This window comes from Electrophorus electricus, chromosome 8 (assembly GCF_041902795.1).
Source record: "Electrophorus electricus isolate QZ-2024a chromosome 8, ASM4190279v1, whole genome shotgun sequence".
In the NCBI taxonomy this organism is placed as follows: Eukaryota; Metazoa; Chordata; class Actinopteri; order Gymnotiformes; family Gymnotidae; genus Electrophorus; species Electrophorus electricus.
In genome coordinates, this window is record NC_137504.1 from 13,783,931 (window position 1) to 13,801,753 (window position 17,823).

A 17,823-nucleotide genomic window follows, 5' to 3' on the forward strand; every position below is an offset into this window, starting at 1 on the left:
TACATGCTGCGTGGGCGGGCACACAGCAAAATCCCCACTTCTGAATGAACTCTTACAGTGTGTGTGTGTGTGTGTGTGTGTGTGTGTGTGTGTGTGTGTGTGTGTGTGTCCACCTGGACTGAAAGAACCTGAGCAAGTATTGCAGATGTGTATTCCAACACCCCATATGTTTATCCCAACACTGCAGATGTTTATTGCAACTTTAATTTTTCAGATATATATACACACAGAGGACTGCTGGCTGGATATATAAGACCCATGTAAATACTCCAGCTACAATTGCCGTGTCTGATAAATTCAGTACAACATCCACCACCACTTGCATGTCACTGTCACTGTTCTGTTAACATTGGCTTATCACCCAAATAATATCTAATCAGCAATGGCCAGCCATGAACAAGGAAGAGGTTACTGAGCCCCTGTATGATACACCTACAGTACAATAAAGTGGCTAGTTGTTTGCAAGGTTCATATATTTAACCTCTCTTTTAGGCACATGCACAAAAATGTGCATAAAAAGTGCAGGTTCAAGTGTGTGTCAGTTATTGTGCCCTCAGTCACAGGCTTTTACCATAATGCCTTGTGATCATATCCAGTGAGTGCTTATCAACACAAAGAGTTAAGTGTCATGCGTTTTCAGGGTCATCCCTATTTTAAAATCCAACATGATGAAAGCGAAAAACATGATAAAGCCTCCCATTCATCGGTATCACATCCTCACTGTAAACACAGCAGCAGTTATAACTCACCCAGACACTAATAACATAATCATTTCTTATAAGCACTGTCAGTGTGATCTAACAAGCTACTGAATAATTCATGTCTCAAGTTTGGATTTAACAAAGTCCTACAAGAAGCAAAGTATAACACCACCTCATGTAGTCTGCTTATTCTAAATATTTGTAAATAAGAATATTTTCACTCAAGTAGGATTTAAGTGAAATAACTTTTACTCCAAGACCTACCTCCCCACTGTTATTGTTATTTAATTGGATCTGCACTGTAGAACAATTCTGCTATTCCTGAGTATTTTCTATTGGTTATGCCACTTGTGCTCCATACACCTATGTGCTCCACACACCTAGTCATTTCCTCATTGGTAGTCAGAATCGTAACCATGTACTCTGATCCCAAACCCAAATATGCCAGTAATGTGAACAGGCACGAGCACGTAGTTAGCAGAAGGGTGTGTGGGTTTGTCCATTTGTTTTCAGTTTGCCTTGGTATGACCTCGTGAGCTGAGGAAGACAGCGATGTGTCATACATTCTTCTTCGCTGCAGAGCAATATGTGCATTCCACAGAAGAAGCAGCCTTTGAAGTCGTCAAGCTCCTCGAGCTCCAGAGCACTGACATTTAAGGCACAGCCTGGAGTTAGTCTGCCGACACCTACTAGGCATGTTGTACCGCATCCACATCCTGGTGGTTCACTCGCCACCTTGGTTTCCACTGTTTTCACCGGTAAAAATAGCCCTCATTGCCTGCTCTGTGTGAGCGATGACCTTCCGAAACGAGCACCATCCTCCCATTAACTGAACAGACATCAAAACCACCCCAACCACTTCCTTTATTCCCTTCTTCCTCGGGGGGGGGGGGGATAAAAAATCATAACATTGACATTTATTTAGAACTCTGTCAGAGCGTTCTGGCCAGCTAGAATACCCCACACGTATCCCCACCAGCAGTTCTTCTTTTTTTACTCCATTTTCCTCCAATAAAGTCACTGCAACTTCCTGTCCTTTATGGCAGATCAGCTACAAGCCTTGGGGGACAAGCTCCGATACACATGAAGCCAGCCATGTCTTTTCAACCTGCCAGTCACAGGCCAGCTGAGCACACACGGAGGACTGCCCAGTTCTGTACATGTGACCCAGCAGATACCTGTGATGGGCTAGTGGTGCTCTGACTGGTAGAGAAGAATCTGTCTCCGAGAGCAGGGAATCTAATAGCACTGTCGTCATATTTGGTGCATAAACATTTCTGTCATATCATTGCATAATGTCTGTCACTTTTTATGCAGTAACCTGTGACAAGACTGTATAAACTGTTTCTTTTCCCCTATGTGCTGCAAAATAACATAAGCTTTCAGTTGTGTACACACACACACACACACACACACACACACATCATATGAGGTTCTCGACTAATTTCTGTTTTCTTTGTTCTCAGATGCTACTTCCCTCTGCATGCTGACAGCTGATGGCATTTTCCATGTGGACAAATGCCTGTCAGGATGGGCAGGGGCTTGCCTCTGGGGCATTGTGGCTCCCACAGTGTATAAACTTCCCACTGCAGTCCCATCCACACAATCACCCTCCTCTGCTCTCTGCAGTAAAAAAAAAACAAAAAACTCTCTCCTTAACTTATTTTTAATATGAACACAGAAAAAAATCACATCTATTTACAACAAATGTGCACTCAGTCACCTTGCAAAAACTCTAACTTATATACATTTATGGCATTTAGACAGCAACTTACAATTATGAGAGTACAATTTTGAGTAATTGAGGGTTAAGGGCTTTGCTCAGGGACAACTTGGCAGTGGCAGAGCTTGAACTGGCAACTCTCTGATTACAAGTCAAGTACCTTATCCACTGAGCTACCACTGCCCTATTTGACATTTTTACTTTACAAACATTTTACTTAATTGTTTTCTATTGAAGGGTGTTGCAATAGTTCCATGCCCTGCAGTCATCTACTCATACTGTGTGCTGCTACTATGGTTTAACTGCAGCTACTAAATGTATCTTTTCTGGCATGATGTTCAATATGTAGTTGAATACGTACTGGCTAGACAAAAAAGCAACACAGATCTTATCTTATAGTACAGTGATAATCCTCCATGATTACCTACAGGAGCATGCAAAACCCATGAAAAGAAGACCTCACATTGGGCTCATCCTTCCCATGCAAACTTATTAAAAGATCTCACCAAATTTTCATTTAATTGCTTCTCCAGCAGATATGTCAGCAAAAATGGTGCAGGGCACATCTATTCTCATATTATTTGATTCATTTGTTTAACTCTGCTAAGCAAATAGATCATGGGAACCTGGTGACTTTGTAAGACTGAGCTAACAGGCAAACGACCACAATGAAGAAAAGGGACAACTGAAGAAGAGAAAGAAAGGTGCACAGTGCAAATGTCTGACTCTGCTGCACGGTGCCTGTGGTTCATCAGACTCTAGGCTGACTGTGCATTTCCTTGAAACTTTGACCACTAAAGCCAAATGCCTAAAGCCTTAAACTGAAACATGTTTAATGAAACATAAAGCCAATCAAGTCATCAAATTCCATATGAGTCATTTCCCCCAGAAGCAAGCTGACACATTTGATCCAAGAATGATGCCACCTTGCACAGTTGAGTTTTTCTGTGCCGACTCATCTCACATCCTAGTCAGAAAAGGAGAATCTTAATCGTCTTGAAAGGCAGAAATAACATCATGGATGCACATCATTGTGGAAAACATTTAATGCTTGCTGCTTTTGTGAGAACAAAAGAAATAATGATCTTCTAAGGTAGAAGATGCCTTGATAACGTATCTATAGGTCTATGGTAATTACCATTCTGAACGCTCTGAAGGTTAACTTCTGACATAACCATATTACCTTAGGGCAATTCTGAAAATGGCGTTCTGCTGTTGTGGGATCAAAGATTGTAGCTCTAAAAGAGTACGTTGACATCTCAATCCTGCCTTTTCACCACAGCAACAGCTGACATCGTCCTCACTTTTGGCTTTGAGCTTCTTTATTTCTTAGTTTATGAACACACAAACACTATTTGTTTGGCTCGATCAGGCTTCACCTGATGATCATTACAGCTAGTGGCTTTTTTAGTTGCTATGGGGATATGCTAATCATTTGTGACCATGTGAATGCTCAACTGATTCAGTCACTCTACTCATCAGAGTCTGTATGGCTGGAGCAATACCACAAAAGACCAAATGTGGATGAATCGTCTATAATTCAAGGCAGGTTCCAACAAGCTTCCTCCAATAATGTGTTTTGTTTTTTTTAAAAAGGAAAGAAAAAAGTCTAATCTTATTCAAGAACCTAATAACACTTGAGGTATTAGTGTTATGATGTAGTAGTTATTAGAAAGGACTCAAAGCTAATAGCATGGAGACCAATAAAAATATTTTTTTTAAAGAAAGGAATGCAAGGCTAGGGGAAATGACATGAGTGATTCTGTGGTCTTTAAAATGTTTATGTAAAACCTTTTTTTGTTCACCAGTCATATATTATTTCATTTTTGTGTTAATATTGAATTGTATATACTGTTTAAATACAAGTTGAAACATCAGTGTGTTTGTTTTGTAGGTGTTAAGTCCGTCCACTGGCAATGGAAGACCTACTTGCCTAATAGAAAACAGCTGGCTTTGCTACTCAAAGCAATTAGCCATCATCATGGTTAGTATAACATACCAAAGTAGCAGCAGTAGAATAAAAAACCTCAAACATAATGCTTTGAGGATATTGAAAATCTTTATAGTATCAAAGCACTCCTGACATGTTTAGCTTCAATAGACTTCAGTCCTTTAAGTCTTTCTACCCATTATCTGATAGTCCAGAGGTTAGTCAAGTGATGGCAAAATATTAACTCTAGCTATTTATCTTTTTCTTAAATGGGGTTGTGCGTGAATGCAGTGGAAACGGAATGAACATGTCAGTAAACTTGCCCGCTTTCACACTCGACGGATTGTAACACGTGGTTCTCGCTACAGCGCGCTAGCGGGCCGGTCGTTGTGTTAGGTTGGCAGTTCACCGAGTTCTGAATTGACAGAGTTCGCACGATGAGTTCAACAATTAGCCTAATGAAGTGCATACACGGCAGGAAGTCACAATCAGTGCCCAAGCAACAGTTGCGACCGTGAATATTCATGCACCGATGGCTCGCATGCTTAATACCCCATGCTAGTGAATACCAATCGCCATGTTTTTCCCCCACCAACCATGGCTCTGACCGCACTCATTGGGACTATTGTTTTTGGCTCGCTCCTCTTACAGACATAATTCAGGTTTAGCCGCCATATCCTCTTTGAAGTAAAGATCTGAATAAAAAGCAAGCCAGAGAGAACAGTAATGATTTCTACTTTGCAGTTACTAATGACTTAATAAGGTCTGCAAAGCAACCATATTGGAAGTAGCGATTCAAACCGTTGAACGTTCAGAGACCAAATGATGCCCGGGTAAGCTAAATGGTAATGTAGGAACTGGCCGTAAAATGTGACCGCCTTTCTCACGAACTCCCATGAGCAAAGTCTGCGGTATCACTTAATTACGACGACGAGTGACACTGACACAGAGCTATTGTTTTCTCGTTTGTCAACATTGACATGCGTCTTTCAGCTATTTCTGTTGCCGGGAGGTTCACGTTCTGCGTAGGCAGGCACGTGTGACAATTTCACATTTAACCTAGTCATTAATAATAATAATAATAATAATAATAATAAATAATTTAAAAACCCTTCTCATTATGTGTTATATGAGCAAGCAGCAAAGCATATTGTGTCATTTCTTCATGGCCTCAAGAAATCTAATTATGAAAGGCTAAACCTCAGTTATTTGTCTGTTTGTACATAGGCGCATAGCCAAGCTTTCTCGTTAACGACAACGGACCTCATTCAACTGTTCATAAGACATTTCTTCTTAAACCCACTAATGCAGGTTTCACGAACATTCACCAGTGATTGGTATTGGTTCTTAGGTAACAGAAGATGCACACTCGAGCACACTTACATTTGATCCCTGACACGTCTGTGCGAAAAACGTTGTATAGCATTTTGTCAAGTCTTACGTTATACATTTTTATTTGACTTAAATATTATGTAAGACTTCACAAAATGCTATATATATATATATATATATATATATATATATATATATATATATATATATATATATATATAAATAAAACATTTAAAAATAATTCTTTTAATTATTTTAGAAATCATTATGATCTTTTAAAAATCCCGAAGTAAATAGGCCACTACACTAACACTTCAGTTCACATGCCACCAAATAATCAATTAAATAAAAAAGGTCCCATCTCTCTGTCTCTGTTGTTCAGTAATTAAGAAAAAGGAGTCAAAACCAGAGGGGTCGTTATGGGTGGGTGCTTGAGCCCTGAATGAAAGATGGAACAATCCTACGTCATGAATCTGACTTTCTTAAGACATTTCACAAGAACAAAAAAAACGTAGGAAGGGATTGGTGAATGCAGAATTTTCCCAAGGTTCTGAAAAAGTTGTACAGTTGCCTTTTGCACAACAGGCAATATTTCAAATTTTTTTTTAATACACTTTTTTTTTTTTTTTTTAATAAAAAGCAACAGCCAGGCACCTAGCATTTAGATTTTTCTCTTATGATGGAATGTCAACCGTTGTGTTGTCCTTACAGTTTGTGAACTGAGATGTCAGAAAAATAAATAACAAAAATAAATAACAGCCTCGTTAGGCCTTAGTTGTCCTTAGTTACAGGAATAGAAAAGAGCTTGTCTTTTAGAATGAGGTAGCATCCGTTTGGGGTAAATAAAAACAGCTGTTAAAGGAAAGTTGACAGCCAGGGCAAGTCTCCTTTGAAGCTCATCCCTCATCTTAGGCAGCCCCATCTTTTGCACGTCGAAGCGTGTCCGCTTTAGCACGGCGTGACGATATCACAGGAAAGCGGCTGCAAACACCTTTAGCTCTAATGAGACGTCTGTTTGGACTGCGCTGGGGAGCTCCAGTTAACAATAACGCATCAACGTAATTATGCACATACTCATCGTGATTTGCACCATTTGCAGTTGACTGGGGCCTTGTTATCGCATCACTTTCTCATGCGCTGAAAGAGCAGAAGGCCTCGGGGTGGCTCTTTCTTGGAGCACACTGCCAGAGCAGCCCTCTCCACAAGGCTGTCACATCAAGCTGACCATCTGGGCCTTAGCTGAGCGGATTATGCAACCCTTTGCCGGACATGAGCACGCTCAACCACGAAGAGAAACAGGTCGCTCACTGACTCAACACTGCCATCTAATGTGTCTCAGTGTTACACATTAGAGGAGCTCCACTAAGACAACTGTTTTGGAGGTTGGAGATAGATAGCAGATGTGGCACAAGTGGTGTTTAGTTTGTGCTTAACAAGGACTCAAGAGAACTGATTCATCATGCCCCGACGCAGGAGACCCCTGGCACCGAGTCCAGAGCACAGCTCCAAGTGGAACCATGGTCCAGATGCAGGGAGCATTGCACGACAGCTCGGCTCCTTACAGCGCTCATGCTGTGTGCTCAGGGGGCATCTTCTGTCAGAACGCACCCGTACAGATGCCATTGTTATCCTGAGGCACCCCGCTGCCTCCAAAGAGGCAGAGTTCACACGACCCATTTTATATAGCAAAACAGAAGATGCTTATGTAATACCATTGGGTACGTTTTATTTGGAAAATTCTACGCTCTATGACTGTGACTGGCTGCTGTGTCATTTTTAATGTTTTTCATTAGTGTCTGCTTTCAGATCCAGCTGTAAAAAATCTCATCCTGCCTTAGGAACACCATGCACATAGTCCTCACACCTACAGAAGTGTTCAGCATTTTGGAGAAAGTAGCCATGTTCATTGCTAACGGGCTGGGCATGTAACTGCTGAATTTCCTTAGGTTTCTTTGAACAGGAGGATGCTAAGCAGTGCAGTGTTGCAGCCCTCCGGCCACAGTTTAAATGTTGTCTGTTTTCAACCCATCCACCCCCCTGTCCCAGTCCAGTTTTGTTCTGTTCCATTTTACACTAATCAGTCCGCTAATCAAAAGGCAGTCAGTGCTTGGCAGAGATGTACTGGGAACAGAACTTATAGTGGGACTGGCTCAAAGTCCTTAAGGTCTGGATCGAAACCTTCGGCTCTGGTCCTTTAGAAAAAAGTCCATGTACTCTAAAGTGCTGCATAATAGGAACTGTACTAGGGTAGTCACACAAGAAATAATTAATATTTAACTTACTGAACTTCTCATTATGGGGCTCTAAGCTTGGAGAGCTTTCTGGTACAGAAAACACCTTTAGCCAGTTGGTATGCTCACATTGTGTAGGACACAGGGGCTTTCCTTAACACTTAAGGGTCTGAACAACTGCCCTCATAAAGGGCCAAAGAATAAACGCAACGGCTGCCTCCCTCTTAAGCCGACAACACACACACAAAAAAAAACCTTCTGACACCGTGTTCAACCAAATTTCATCCATTTATTTCATAAAATGGCCTGTGAAGCAAGAAGGGTGAAACCCATCCAACTTCTCACTGATGTTCCACGAGACAAAATAGATAAAAATCACTGGACACCTCCGGAGTACAGGAAGTAAATATAGCGGGAAGCAGGAGAGCGCAAGCCCGGCTCGCCAGCAGTCGCAGCACACAGCAGCCCCTTGCTTACAGTGAACGAAGAGTGGAGAAGCTCTTCTTAAGCGAATAAGACTGAGTTGTGATGGTCCTTGGCTGAAGAGCACTCGCACCGCTGTAACTGTCTCAGGTCTGCGCTTCCCCAATCTCAGGAGATCAACATAGGCAAATACGTCACGGCAATTGTGTCGTGCTAAATTAGATGACGACATAACCCTACCTTGCAAGTTCACTCTCATGAAAATGAAAGCTAAAAAAGGTACTGCCTCTGTACTAGAATGAACAGGAATGACAGGTCATTTGAATTACTAATAGGCCTCGATGCTGTGCATTTCAGCACCGTGTGCTGTAACATGAGAGGGGATGGCAAAAAAGAAAAAAACAAAACAAAAATAAGAAAACTAAGAATGATAATGCACCTTCCCAAGTCTTCTCTAATTCTTATGAATGTGCAGATCAGCGTTCTGCATATGTGATTATCCTCATCGCCATGTACTGACCAAAGCATCTGACTGAACATAATCTGTACAAACAATGCATATTCAGAGGGAGGGGTGAAGGAAAAAAAAACAAACAAAAAAAAAAAACAAAAAAACAAAAACAAAAAACACACACCAAACATATCCTGGCAAACAAACCGAGGCACACACCGTAGCCGCAAATATATATTTTTTAACGGGTCAAAAAGCATGTGGTGCGTAGCCGAAGAGTGTGCCCTGTATTGATTACGTACTCTGTTCTCCATTAAACACGACTCAGTTTTGCCTTCTGGCTGGCGCTAGGGAAATTTCATTTACAAAGTTTCATTCCTTATTCAAACTGAAAAAAAAGAAAGAAATAAACACACAAAAAAAAAAAAAGGTGGGGGGGGGGGCAAAAAACCCCCCCAAAAAAAAACAAAAAAAAAACAACCCACTATAGCCACCCCCTTCTGGCAGATGCTGAATATGGAATGCTTTACATGGGAAGGACTTTCTTGACTTAGCCAAATCCCAGCTTTACTGATGCACTTTACAACAAAGTGGTCCTCAAAGTGTACATTGGCATGGCCATATGTCCTGTTGACGTTCCGGGCTCAGAATACAGAGATGAGGGCAAAGACCCCGTACAGCAGGGCGCAGGGGTAGGCCACCAGGAACTGCTGTCCATCCATGGCTAGAGCGGAGATGAAGATCTTGGATGCCGAGAAGCTGCACCAGCCAATGATGGCAGCCGTCAGGAAGATTCCCAGCATGCCTCTGGAAACACACAAAGGGAAGGTCTATTCAGATGGATTTTTTTTGGGTGGCAGAAGGAAAAGACCTACAATGGGCTCTCTCACGTAAGCAGTTTTCAAAACTAAACAAAAGGATGGCACCAAAACACACATCTAACATGCTTCTACCAAACCAAAACCTGGAGCCTTCCGCACTTGATGTTTCTGTGCCCTATAAGCGCATCATAAGGAAGTTCCCTCTGATGGCCATTTCCAAGTCAGTTTTCACATGGAATAAATTACTCCAGATGTCCTTTAAATAAATTGAGGTCTTCTTTTTCAGAGTTAGTTAAGTTAAATATCTACTCATTTTTCTCATGAATCAATCTGAGGACATACTGTATTACTTTCCTCACTTTGTAATGTTTGGTGTGCTACATAGTCAGCTTTAGGATTACTTGCATAAACTGAGCCAACGTGAGATATATTCTGATCTGGCTACATCCCACCTGGTGAGACTCTAGAGATAACAGACCATGCCCCTCTCTGTTCACCAACCCTCAGCAAAATGGAGAAAACACAAGGCCTACTAGCTGGACACCTTGTCGTTATTAGCATGCTAGCCCACAGACATGAGGTGCACTCACTGTAAAGAGAAGATCACACCGAAACCGGAGAGGAGGATCATGGGTAACAGACAGTAGCCCAGGACGCTGGCCACACAGCCGAAGGAGACACCAGTCATGCTCATGAGGTTGAGGAGGCAGTACATGCCCAGGCAGCCGATGGCACTGATACCATACACGTAGCCAAACTGGATCTTACCCGTCTGTGGTGAAAACACAGAGGTGGGTCGTGAGTGACCATTTTCACATTCGTTTTCAACATCCACCCCGCCACCAGTATCTTCCCAGAAGCCAGTATAACTGGCATTAGGCCAGCCCTGGGTCAAAAAGTTGCCAGCTTGCCAGCACCCCCTCGCTTTGACACGAGACTCCGGTACAGAGTGTATGGCGGCACTCACAAGAAGCAGCGTGGCACCGAATGCCAGGCAGAAGACCATAGGCCCAGCCAGATCAGTCTCGTTCATTATACTGCCATCTGCTGCCTTCAGCGGGTGCAGCACCGTTAGTGTCTTCTGCCAGATGTGGTCAAAGTTGATTCCCAGCTCTGCAAGGCAATAGACAAAATGATGCCCAAGGATCAGAACCACTCGGTACGCCAAGTGAAACTGGGTCAAACTGAAGGTTATTTGTTTAAGCTCTTGAAACATGGAGAACCATGATGAAAAGGCCTATTTTCTTAACCAAAGGACTGGGGGGCTGTGTAGCCAAATCTGATCTCATGGTTACAGAATCAATACTGGTGTTCTTTTGGGTGTAAACAAATGAGGAAAAGAACATGTTCCATCCCATTTAAAAACCATTTATATATTTACTAAAGCTACTTGTGCAAATCATCATGTAAAATCTAAACACCACATTTTTACAGACAGAGACCACTGGGACGTCTGTAAGCACAAAGACTGGCATACTGACAAAAGCTCTGAGGTAACAAATTAATGACTCTGGGCATCGAGTAGGTTGACCTCTCACACTGTACTTTGAATTACCATGACAACACTGAAACAACAGGTTTCGTTTAGCTTTCCTAGAAGACTAGGAAGTTCATCTAGTATTGGATTTCATGTCCTATTATGTTTAGGAATGTTTTCATTTAAAGATAGATAGCACAATAAATGACTGTAAGCACTGCTCAGTCATTTCACTTTTGAAGGTTATTCCTACATGTTATGGATGCACTGTGAGGTGTAGGTCAGTCATTTTGTGGTGAAAATCTTGAAGTTGCACCCTCTCAAACACCACACTGTCGCTGCACTGGAACCTATTGGCAAGTCTGAATGGCATAACTGCCCGTGGGTGGAGTTGCAACTCTACACTGAGAAATGTGATCGATAAGAGTTTTAGGAAGTCGTTAATAAAAGCGCTGGCAACCTCTGCTTTCGCCTCTTCTGGCACCGCCTCAGTCTGCTCAGTCAGACTGCGGTCTCATAACTTACTATAAGCATGGCCTGCTGCAGGTGGGTTTAGTCAGGGATGCCCTCCTTGAAGAGGGCAGACCCATGGGGCATGTGACTACACAGAACATGGGCCCTGGCCACGCTCATCAGTGAGAATTACAGACTGCCAGGCTACATGCCTGAGGTCAGTGGCAGTACTGAAAGGTGGACAACGCAATGTTTCGGTAATTTGAACAATCTACAGGGAAGCAGACAACTGATGTGTAATGTCAAAGAGGCCCATAAGAGCCTTGGATGAGTGTAGTAGATGAAATTCCTCAACAACAACAGTATGAAGAGCTGAAACAGAATGTACCAACACGCAGCAGGTTAGACCTAGACGCCCCTGATGGATTTCTACATTTTCTTCAGGGTAAGCTCAACCGAGGAAGTAGATAACTGTCCAAAGCCTATGAAATCCCATGGAAATGGTCAGCTGTGTTCCACAGTGATACTAGATTAAGGGCAAAGTTGCCCACCAGATAATTTATTATGGCATCCTAGCTCTGTAGCCCATGTCTGCTTCCGGTTAAGTTTGAGTGGGTTAGATTCTTGTCCTCAAAAAATATCCCTCGAAACTGTCACCTGTATTTCACAACAAATGTATAGAAATTAAAAATCAAAAATAATTTCACAATTATCTGAAAAGAAAATAGATAATGCCCTCAAAACAGTAAACAACCTTAAATAACTAAATCATTTAAAAATATTTCCAAATCAATAAAGAAAAACTATATTAAAACTGTAATGCAAAAAGCCATCTATTCTAAAAGTAAATAAACTTATTAGATCACAATAAGGAAACCAAGCAGTGAATATTACAGTGATGAAAGTGTTCTGTATGAAAAAAGCTGAAAATTTAAAACCAGTGTCTGATGGGTCCATCATCTTTGTGTGGTGATTTGCTGGCCCTGACAACATTTTAGGAGAAAAATGGCTCTGATGCACCACTGGGTGTATCTGAAACTACATTACCCTATTATTAAAAGGGCTGAAAATTGCGGTGCACTATCTACTAACGGTGGCATACTCTTTAGTATGGTAGTATGTGGTAGTCTTGTTTTCAAAACCAAATGTTGTCATTAAATAATGGTAGGGAAGAAAAAAAAAAAAGTCCTATGACCTTAGGTAAAGGTATTTACACAGTTAGTCTTCTGAACAATTTCCGCGTCCATATCGATTCTACTTGATATTGTGACCGAGACATTAATGAGACCATTAATTTAAATGGTCTCAAAGTACTCCTTTTGGACGCAGCTGTGATTGACACACTGCAAATTGGAAATCCAAGTATCACCACAGAAGGACCGCTTCATGTTCTTTTAGAAATAAAGAAAAAAAAACTCAAAAAATGTAAAAAGACATTTTTCAGGCAGTCTGACCTACTTTTGCTACAAAACATCTTTAACAGGACAGCAGGAAAAACGCCTGAGCCAAGCGATGCAGTAACAGGAAACCAGCCAGAAACAGATGCCAGCATGGACTAATGAAGACAGGAGCTGAAATTCTGCTGGCGCCATTTCCGCTATGAAAATTGTACGCTCTGGAGCCCATGGATCGTACCAAATGGGGAACTAAACAGTAAACATTCCTGGAGAGTACATTAAAAGCCTGCATGTTTAGCGTGGCTAATGAGCTGTATAGGGCATGAGGAATCAAAACTCTTTCAACACGCATGGTTGACAAAGGAAAAAACTGAATGGGTGAACAAACATGTACGGCATGACGTAATCAATATAAAATGAAGGCGCACATGCGGTTTGGGATTTTGGGTCAAAATGGCCAGAAGAAAAGTTACAAGTGACTGAAAGAGGATCGTTCTTGGAAGCAGGAGCATCAGTCAGGAAGACTACTCAATTTCCTAGTATTTCAAGAGGAATAGTGACTGCAATAACAATGCATTTAGAACTATTGAATCAGCATCAGCAAATAGGGCTGGAAAGCTTGGTCAAAAGGGGCAGATTCGATGACCATGATGAGTAAGCAGAACAACGGTGCATTCTCAGCTGACGATGCAGGTCAATGAAGGACGTGATCAGTGGCAGCAAGAACGATCCGTCAGCAAGGACGTAGCTGTCTAGTTTATAGAAGGGCTTCAGTGCTTAGACCAAAAACCTGTCATTAGTGTGTGACTATATATTTGAAATTTCAGAGGTGCAAAAAACTGGTCTACAGAGATATGTAAAAAGTGATATGGTCAGATGAGTCATTCTTCACCACAGAGCAAGTAGAACAAGGCACTAAGAGGTCATGGGACTGATTCCAATGGGAGCTCACGTACTGTCATTATGGTAAATTTCCACTTTGCTCTGGCCAAAAGCGTCTGCCAAATGTCGGAAATGTCATCGAGTGGGTGAGGGCATGTGTGGTGTACACTCACGAATGACAACACCTACTTTTCTGGTCTTACTAGAGATGCTGTTTTTGTACTCCTGTAGGGCCTCTGTCTGTGTTTTTGCTTTAAAGGAGTGGTTTATTTTTTATTATTATTAACTTATTAACAGCATCCTGCTACTCTTTTTTTCCAACTCATTAATATCATCTGTGCATTAAAGATCCCTATTAAATCATTTTACGGCTGTCATGTCCTACTGAGGCTGCTCCGGTTAATGGCCTGAATTCTTGAAAACCCATAGGGCACGAGGGGACACTGAATGGATGGGGAAGTACAAAAAAAAAAAAAGAGCAAATCCTACACTGTGGTCCTTGTAGTCCTCAGATCTCACCCTAATTAAACACCTAGAAGAAATTTCAGACCTTTAGGTTAGAGAGTGTACTCCAAGTTGAACTCCAGAGACTTGCAGAATCTTGACCAAGGTGCACTGAGGCTGGTCTGATGTCTCTTGGTGGTGAGCCTTACTAAGCCTTTTTTTTTTTTTTTTCTTGGTCACTGGTCTATGTAAGGAAACCTTGTGTACCAGCATTGTGACATAAAATGCCACACTCTTTTCGTAGTTTGATAGCGAATTTTAAAAAGACAGGATTACACATGGTTGCACTTGGTACATGGACGCATTCTCAACAACACCACACCCCCATGTTAAATGACAATGCATTTAAAGCAGTGTGTGTTGATTTCAGAGAGGGGTTGCAAAATCTTCCCATGCTACATACAAAGTTGTACTTTGTAAGTCACGTGTGACTACACCACAAAAAAAAAAAAAAAAAAAAAAAAAAAAAAAAAGCACCTGTTCACATCCAAAACCACCTACTACCTACTATTCTCGGTACTTCAAGCTCATTTTGGTAAAATAGATATTGAACGCAGCATGTTGTTTTTGGCATGCCGTTGAGTATGTTAGTGTGTGGAATTTTAGACATGACCCTGGGTTTTGACATCCTTCTCTACCTCACACAAATCAAGCGACGACCACCTCGTCTCACTTACCCTCCAGCAGTGGGGGCTCGTCTTCGAAGCTGCTGTTGTACATGGACTGCGAGGAGGTGGGGGTGAAGGCAGGCGTGGGCTGGTAGATCTGCCCCGTGTAAGGCTGCTGGGGCTGGGGCATCATACCCGGGGGAGCCGTGTAGCCCATGGGTTGTGAATAGTCATACTGACCATATGGCCTGGGCAGGGAACAGAGGCTCTGTAAGTGCTTGAGTAGCAGATATGACATGTGACATCCTCTTTGTGAACACCACTACTTTGTTAGAACATTCATTATGCGTTATAAAGATTTGCTGAGATGCATTTAGATGTTGTAGGACACCATGCCTGGCTTGTGTTGGTCATTGTCAAACTCTCTCAATGGTCAGTTCCAGAACCAAACAAAGTGGTCAGAGAGTGTAGGTATAAGGTAGGTGTTCCTTTGGGTGGCAGACTTACCACAACATTAACACCAACATGCCATTAACATGGTTATAGATGTTAAGTCAGTCCCAAGTTTATCTGACACCGCAGTGTTGCTGTTTTCTACTGCCCACATATCATGCTGTGGTCAGAACCTCGTCACTGATGAAGAGCTAGAATGTGTGAAGCACTGCAACAGATGAGCTACACCGTGCACAGCAACAGATTGGCTACAGGCTCTAACTGTATATCTACAAGGTGTTTCTAATAAAGTGGCTGTTCCATGTACACAAACCTTAACGTTCTCTTTGAAATCACATACGCATATGCACTGGTAGTGTTATGTGTAGATGCTGTTAAGACTACTAAATATGAAGTAAAAAACAGCATACAATATTTTGTCAGATTTGAGACAAATGAAAAAACATCTTTGTCGCAGAGAATTAGTGTCTGAAGATTAATTAAGGGGGTATACTTGTTGTATGCGTCCTCCGTGTTGCTGTAACCGTATCCAGCTTGGCTTTGGTCATCTACACTATAGCTAGACTGGTAAAAGTCTGTGTTGAAGTTGTCGAACCCAGACATCGCAAGCAGCCTAGTAAAGAGGAAAGGAGGAAAATCGGTTAGCGGTATTGACGTTGAGGAAATACGCCATTTCTAACGTTATATACTGACTAACATTTTAAGAGAAACAGGTTTGGAGTATTTGCGACATAGCCACTGCCATAATCCAACGCACCTTTTTTTTTTTTTTTTTACATTTTGTAACGTTTCTTAGTAACAAATGCAACCTATCTAGATATACATGTATACAGCTGTAAGTTTATATAATTTATGTCAGTCAGCTAGCTAACCATAAGTGGCAAGTAAGGTAGTTGGTAAGAGAAAATCGCCGTTCAGGTATAGCTAACCTATGTAGTATGTCGTTTAGCTAACTAGCTGCATAACTAAACTACCTACGAGTTCAAAGACGGACTTTACCCACGGAACTATTAGTAACACCAGCTAGGTTAGCTACCTAGCTAGGACAGCATAGCTAGCTTAATTAGGCTAAGAGACTATGCAGTAGAACAGACATATTTAGCAACATACAGAGGTGAGGCAAAACGGAATACTCAGGTTGTTTTAAATTATCTGCCTTATTTGAAGAGAACCAACACACTAGTAAAAAATCTGTGATAAGGCTAAGCTTGGTTACTACTGGCTAGGAAGCTAGCTAACTTACTAAACGCTTGGTTACCAGGACATCAGCTAGCTCAAGATCACGAGAAATTAAACAAATGTCAAACAACATATGCAATACACAAAACATTTGCAGCAAATGAAGGAAGTTGCACCACTTCAACTTTACCTTTTAATACTCAGTAAACTGTACCTACCTGCGCTGTTATCCCGTAGAGAACACCGCCAACTCCGCAAACTACGTGTCAAGAAAGAAATAATGACAACACTTCCGGGTCGGGCAAACGTTGACATGTACGGAAACCAAATCTCGTTTAAAAGTACATTTCTCCCTCTATGGGCGGGAGTACTCCGTAGACCTTTCAAACGCCACGAAGAAATATGTTAAATGTTCTTGCCCGTGTTCGTAGAGAAATCATTTGCTAATACAGCTAAATAAAAGCATGTTATAGATATTTCCTCTTGATTTATACGCAGTTATACATTCAGCATTTAGACAGAATGCATTATTCAAATGTCACTTCCAGTAGGCTTTCGGAATGTTTATTTCCTGGTTCATGGGCAATAAAGTAAATAACTTGATGTCGAAATGTTTTAAGAAGGCCTCTTCATCATTTGATTCTGCCAACAATGTGATGGCAGTTACATGAAGGAGGCATGTTCTGGCATTAAAAACGTCATATTGGAGAGTCATTCTCATTAATTTGTGATTAAAATTCAGTGAAGGCTGTCTTAGAAGGTTTTAGTTACAGTGTACAACACTGCAGTTGTTGGTTGAAGAGCATGATGTTAGTTGAAGAGCCTCCACTTATGTATCAACTGGTCAACTCACCTGACTACTATTTTTGTAATGCAATTTTTGGAGTTGGAAGGAATCTCTGAAGAAAGGGGGCAAGCTCTCTAGCAGTACACTCTTAGAAAATAGGTTTTATCTAGAACCCTTGGTCCCTAACCTCAAGGCGTAACGTTTAAAGGTTCCTCCCTTAACCTGAAAGCTTCATAGGTTCTTCCCTTAACCTGAAGGTTTTATGGGTACAGAGGGTTCTAGAAACCTTGCTGAACTGTGTTTTCCAGATCCGTGGCATTTTACAGGCTTTACTTGTGTGGAAGGTTGACTTTCATGAAGGAAACTCCCAGCAGGGGTAGATACTTTAAAATAGAACTAATCAGTAAAACAGGCCTACGTCTGTTTAATTGTCTGATGTGATCCCCTGATGTGGTAAATCTGATCTGATGG

The 17,823-nt window shown here is 41.6% G+C and overlaps 1 protein-coding gene across 2 annotated transcripts; it reads right to left on the reverse strand.

Annotated features, from left to right (window-relative positions):
* Positions 1-8,186: 8,186 nt before the first annotated feature.
* On the reverse strand, positions 8,187-16,866 carry yipf5 (Yip1 domain family, member 5). Of its 2 annotated transcripts, none has more exons than XM_027023054.3 (6): positions 16,784-16,866; positions 15,880-15,999; positions 15,003-15,181; positions 10,580-10,725; positions 10,203-10,384; positions 8,187-9,598 (listed from the first exon to the last, which is right to left on the reverse strand). In XM_027023054.3, the coding sequence occupies exons 2-6, from the start codon at positions 15,987-15,989 to the stop codon at positions 9,436-9,438; spliced, it is 780 nt and encodes a 259-aa protein (XP_026878855.1). In that variant the 5' UTR covers positions 15,990-15,999; positions 16,784-16,866; the 3' UTR covers positions 8,187-9,435. The 2 variants fall into 2 exon arrangements, with proteins under 2 accessions (XP_026878855.1, XP_081576198.1); XM_081720072.1 differs by having other exon boundaries at positions 16,756-16,799.
* Positions 16,867-17,823: the final 957 nt, after the last annotated feature.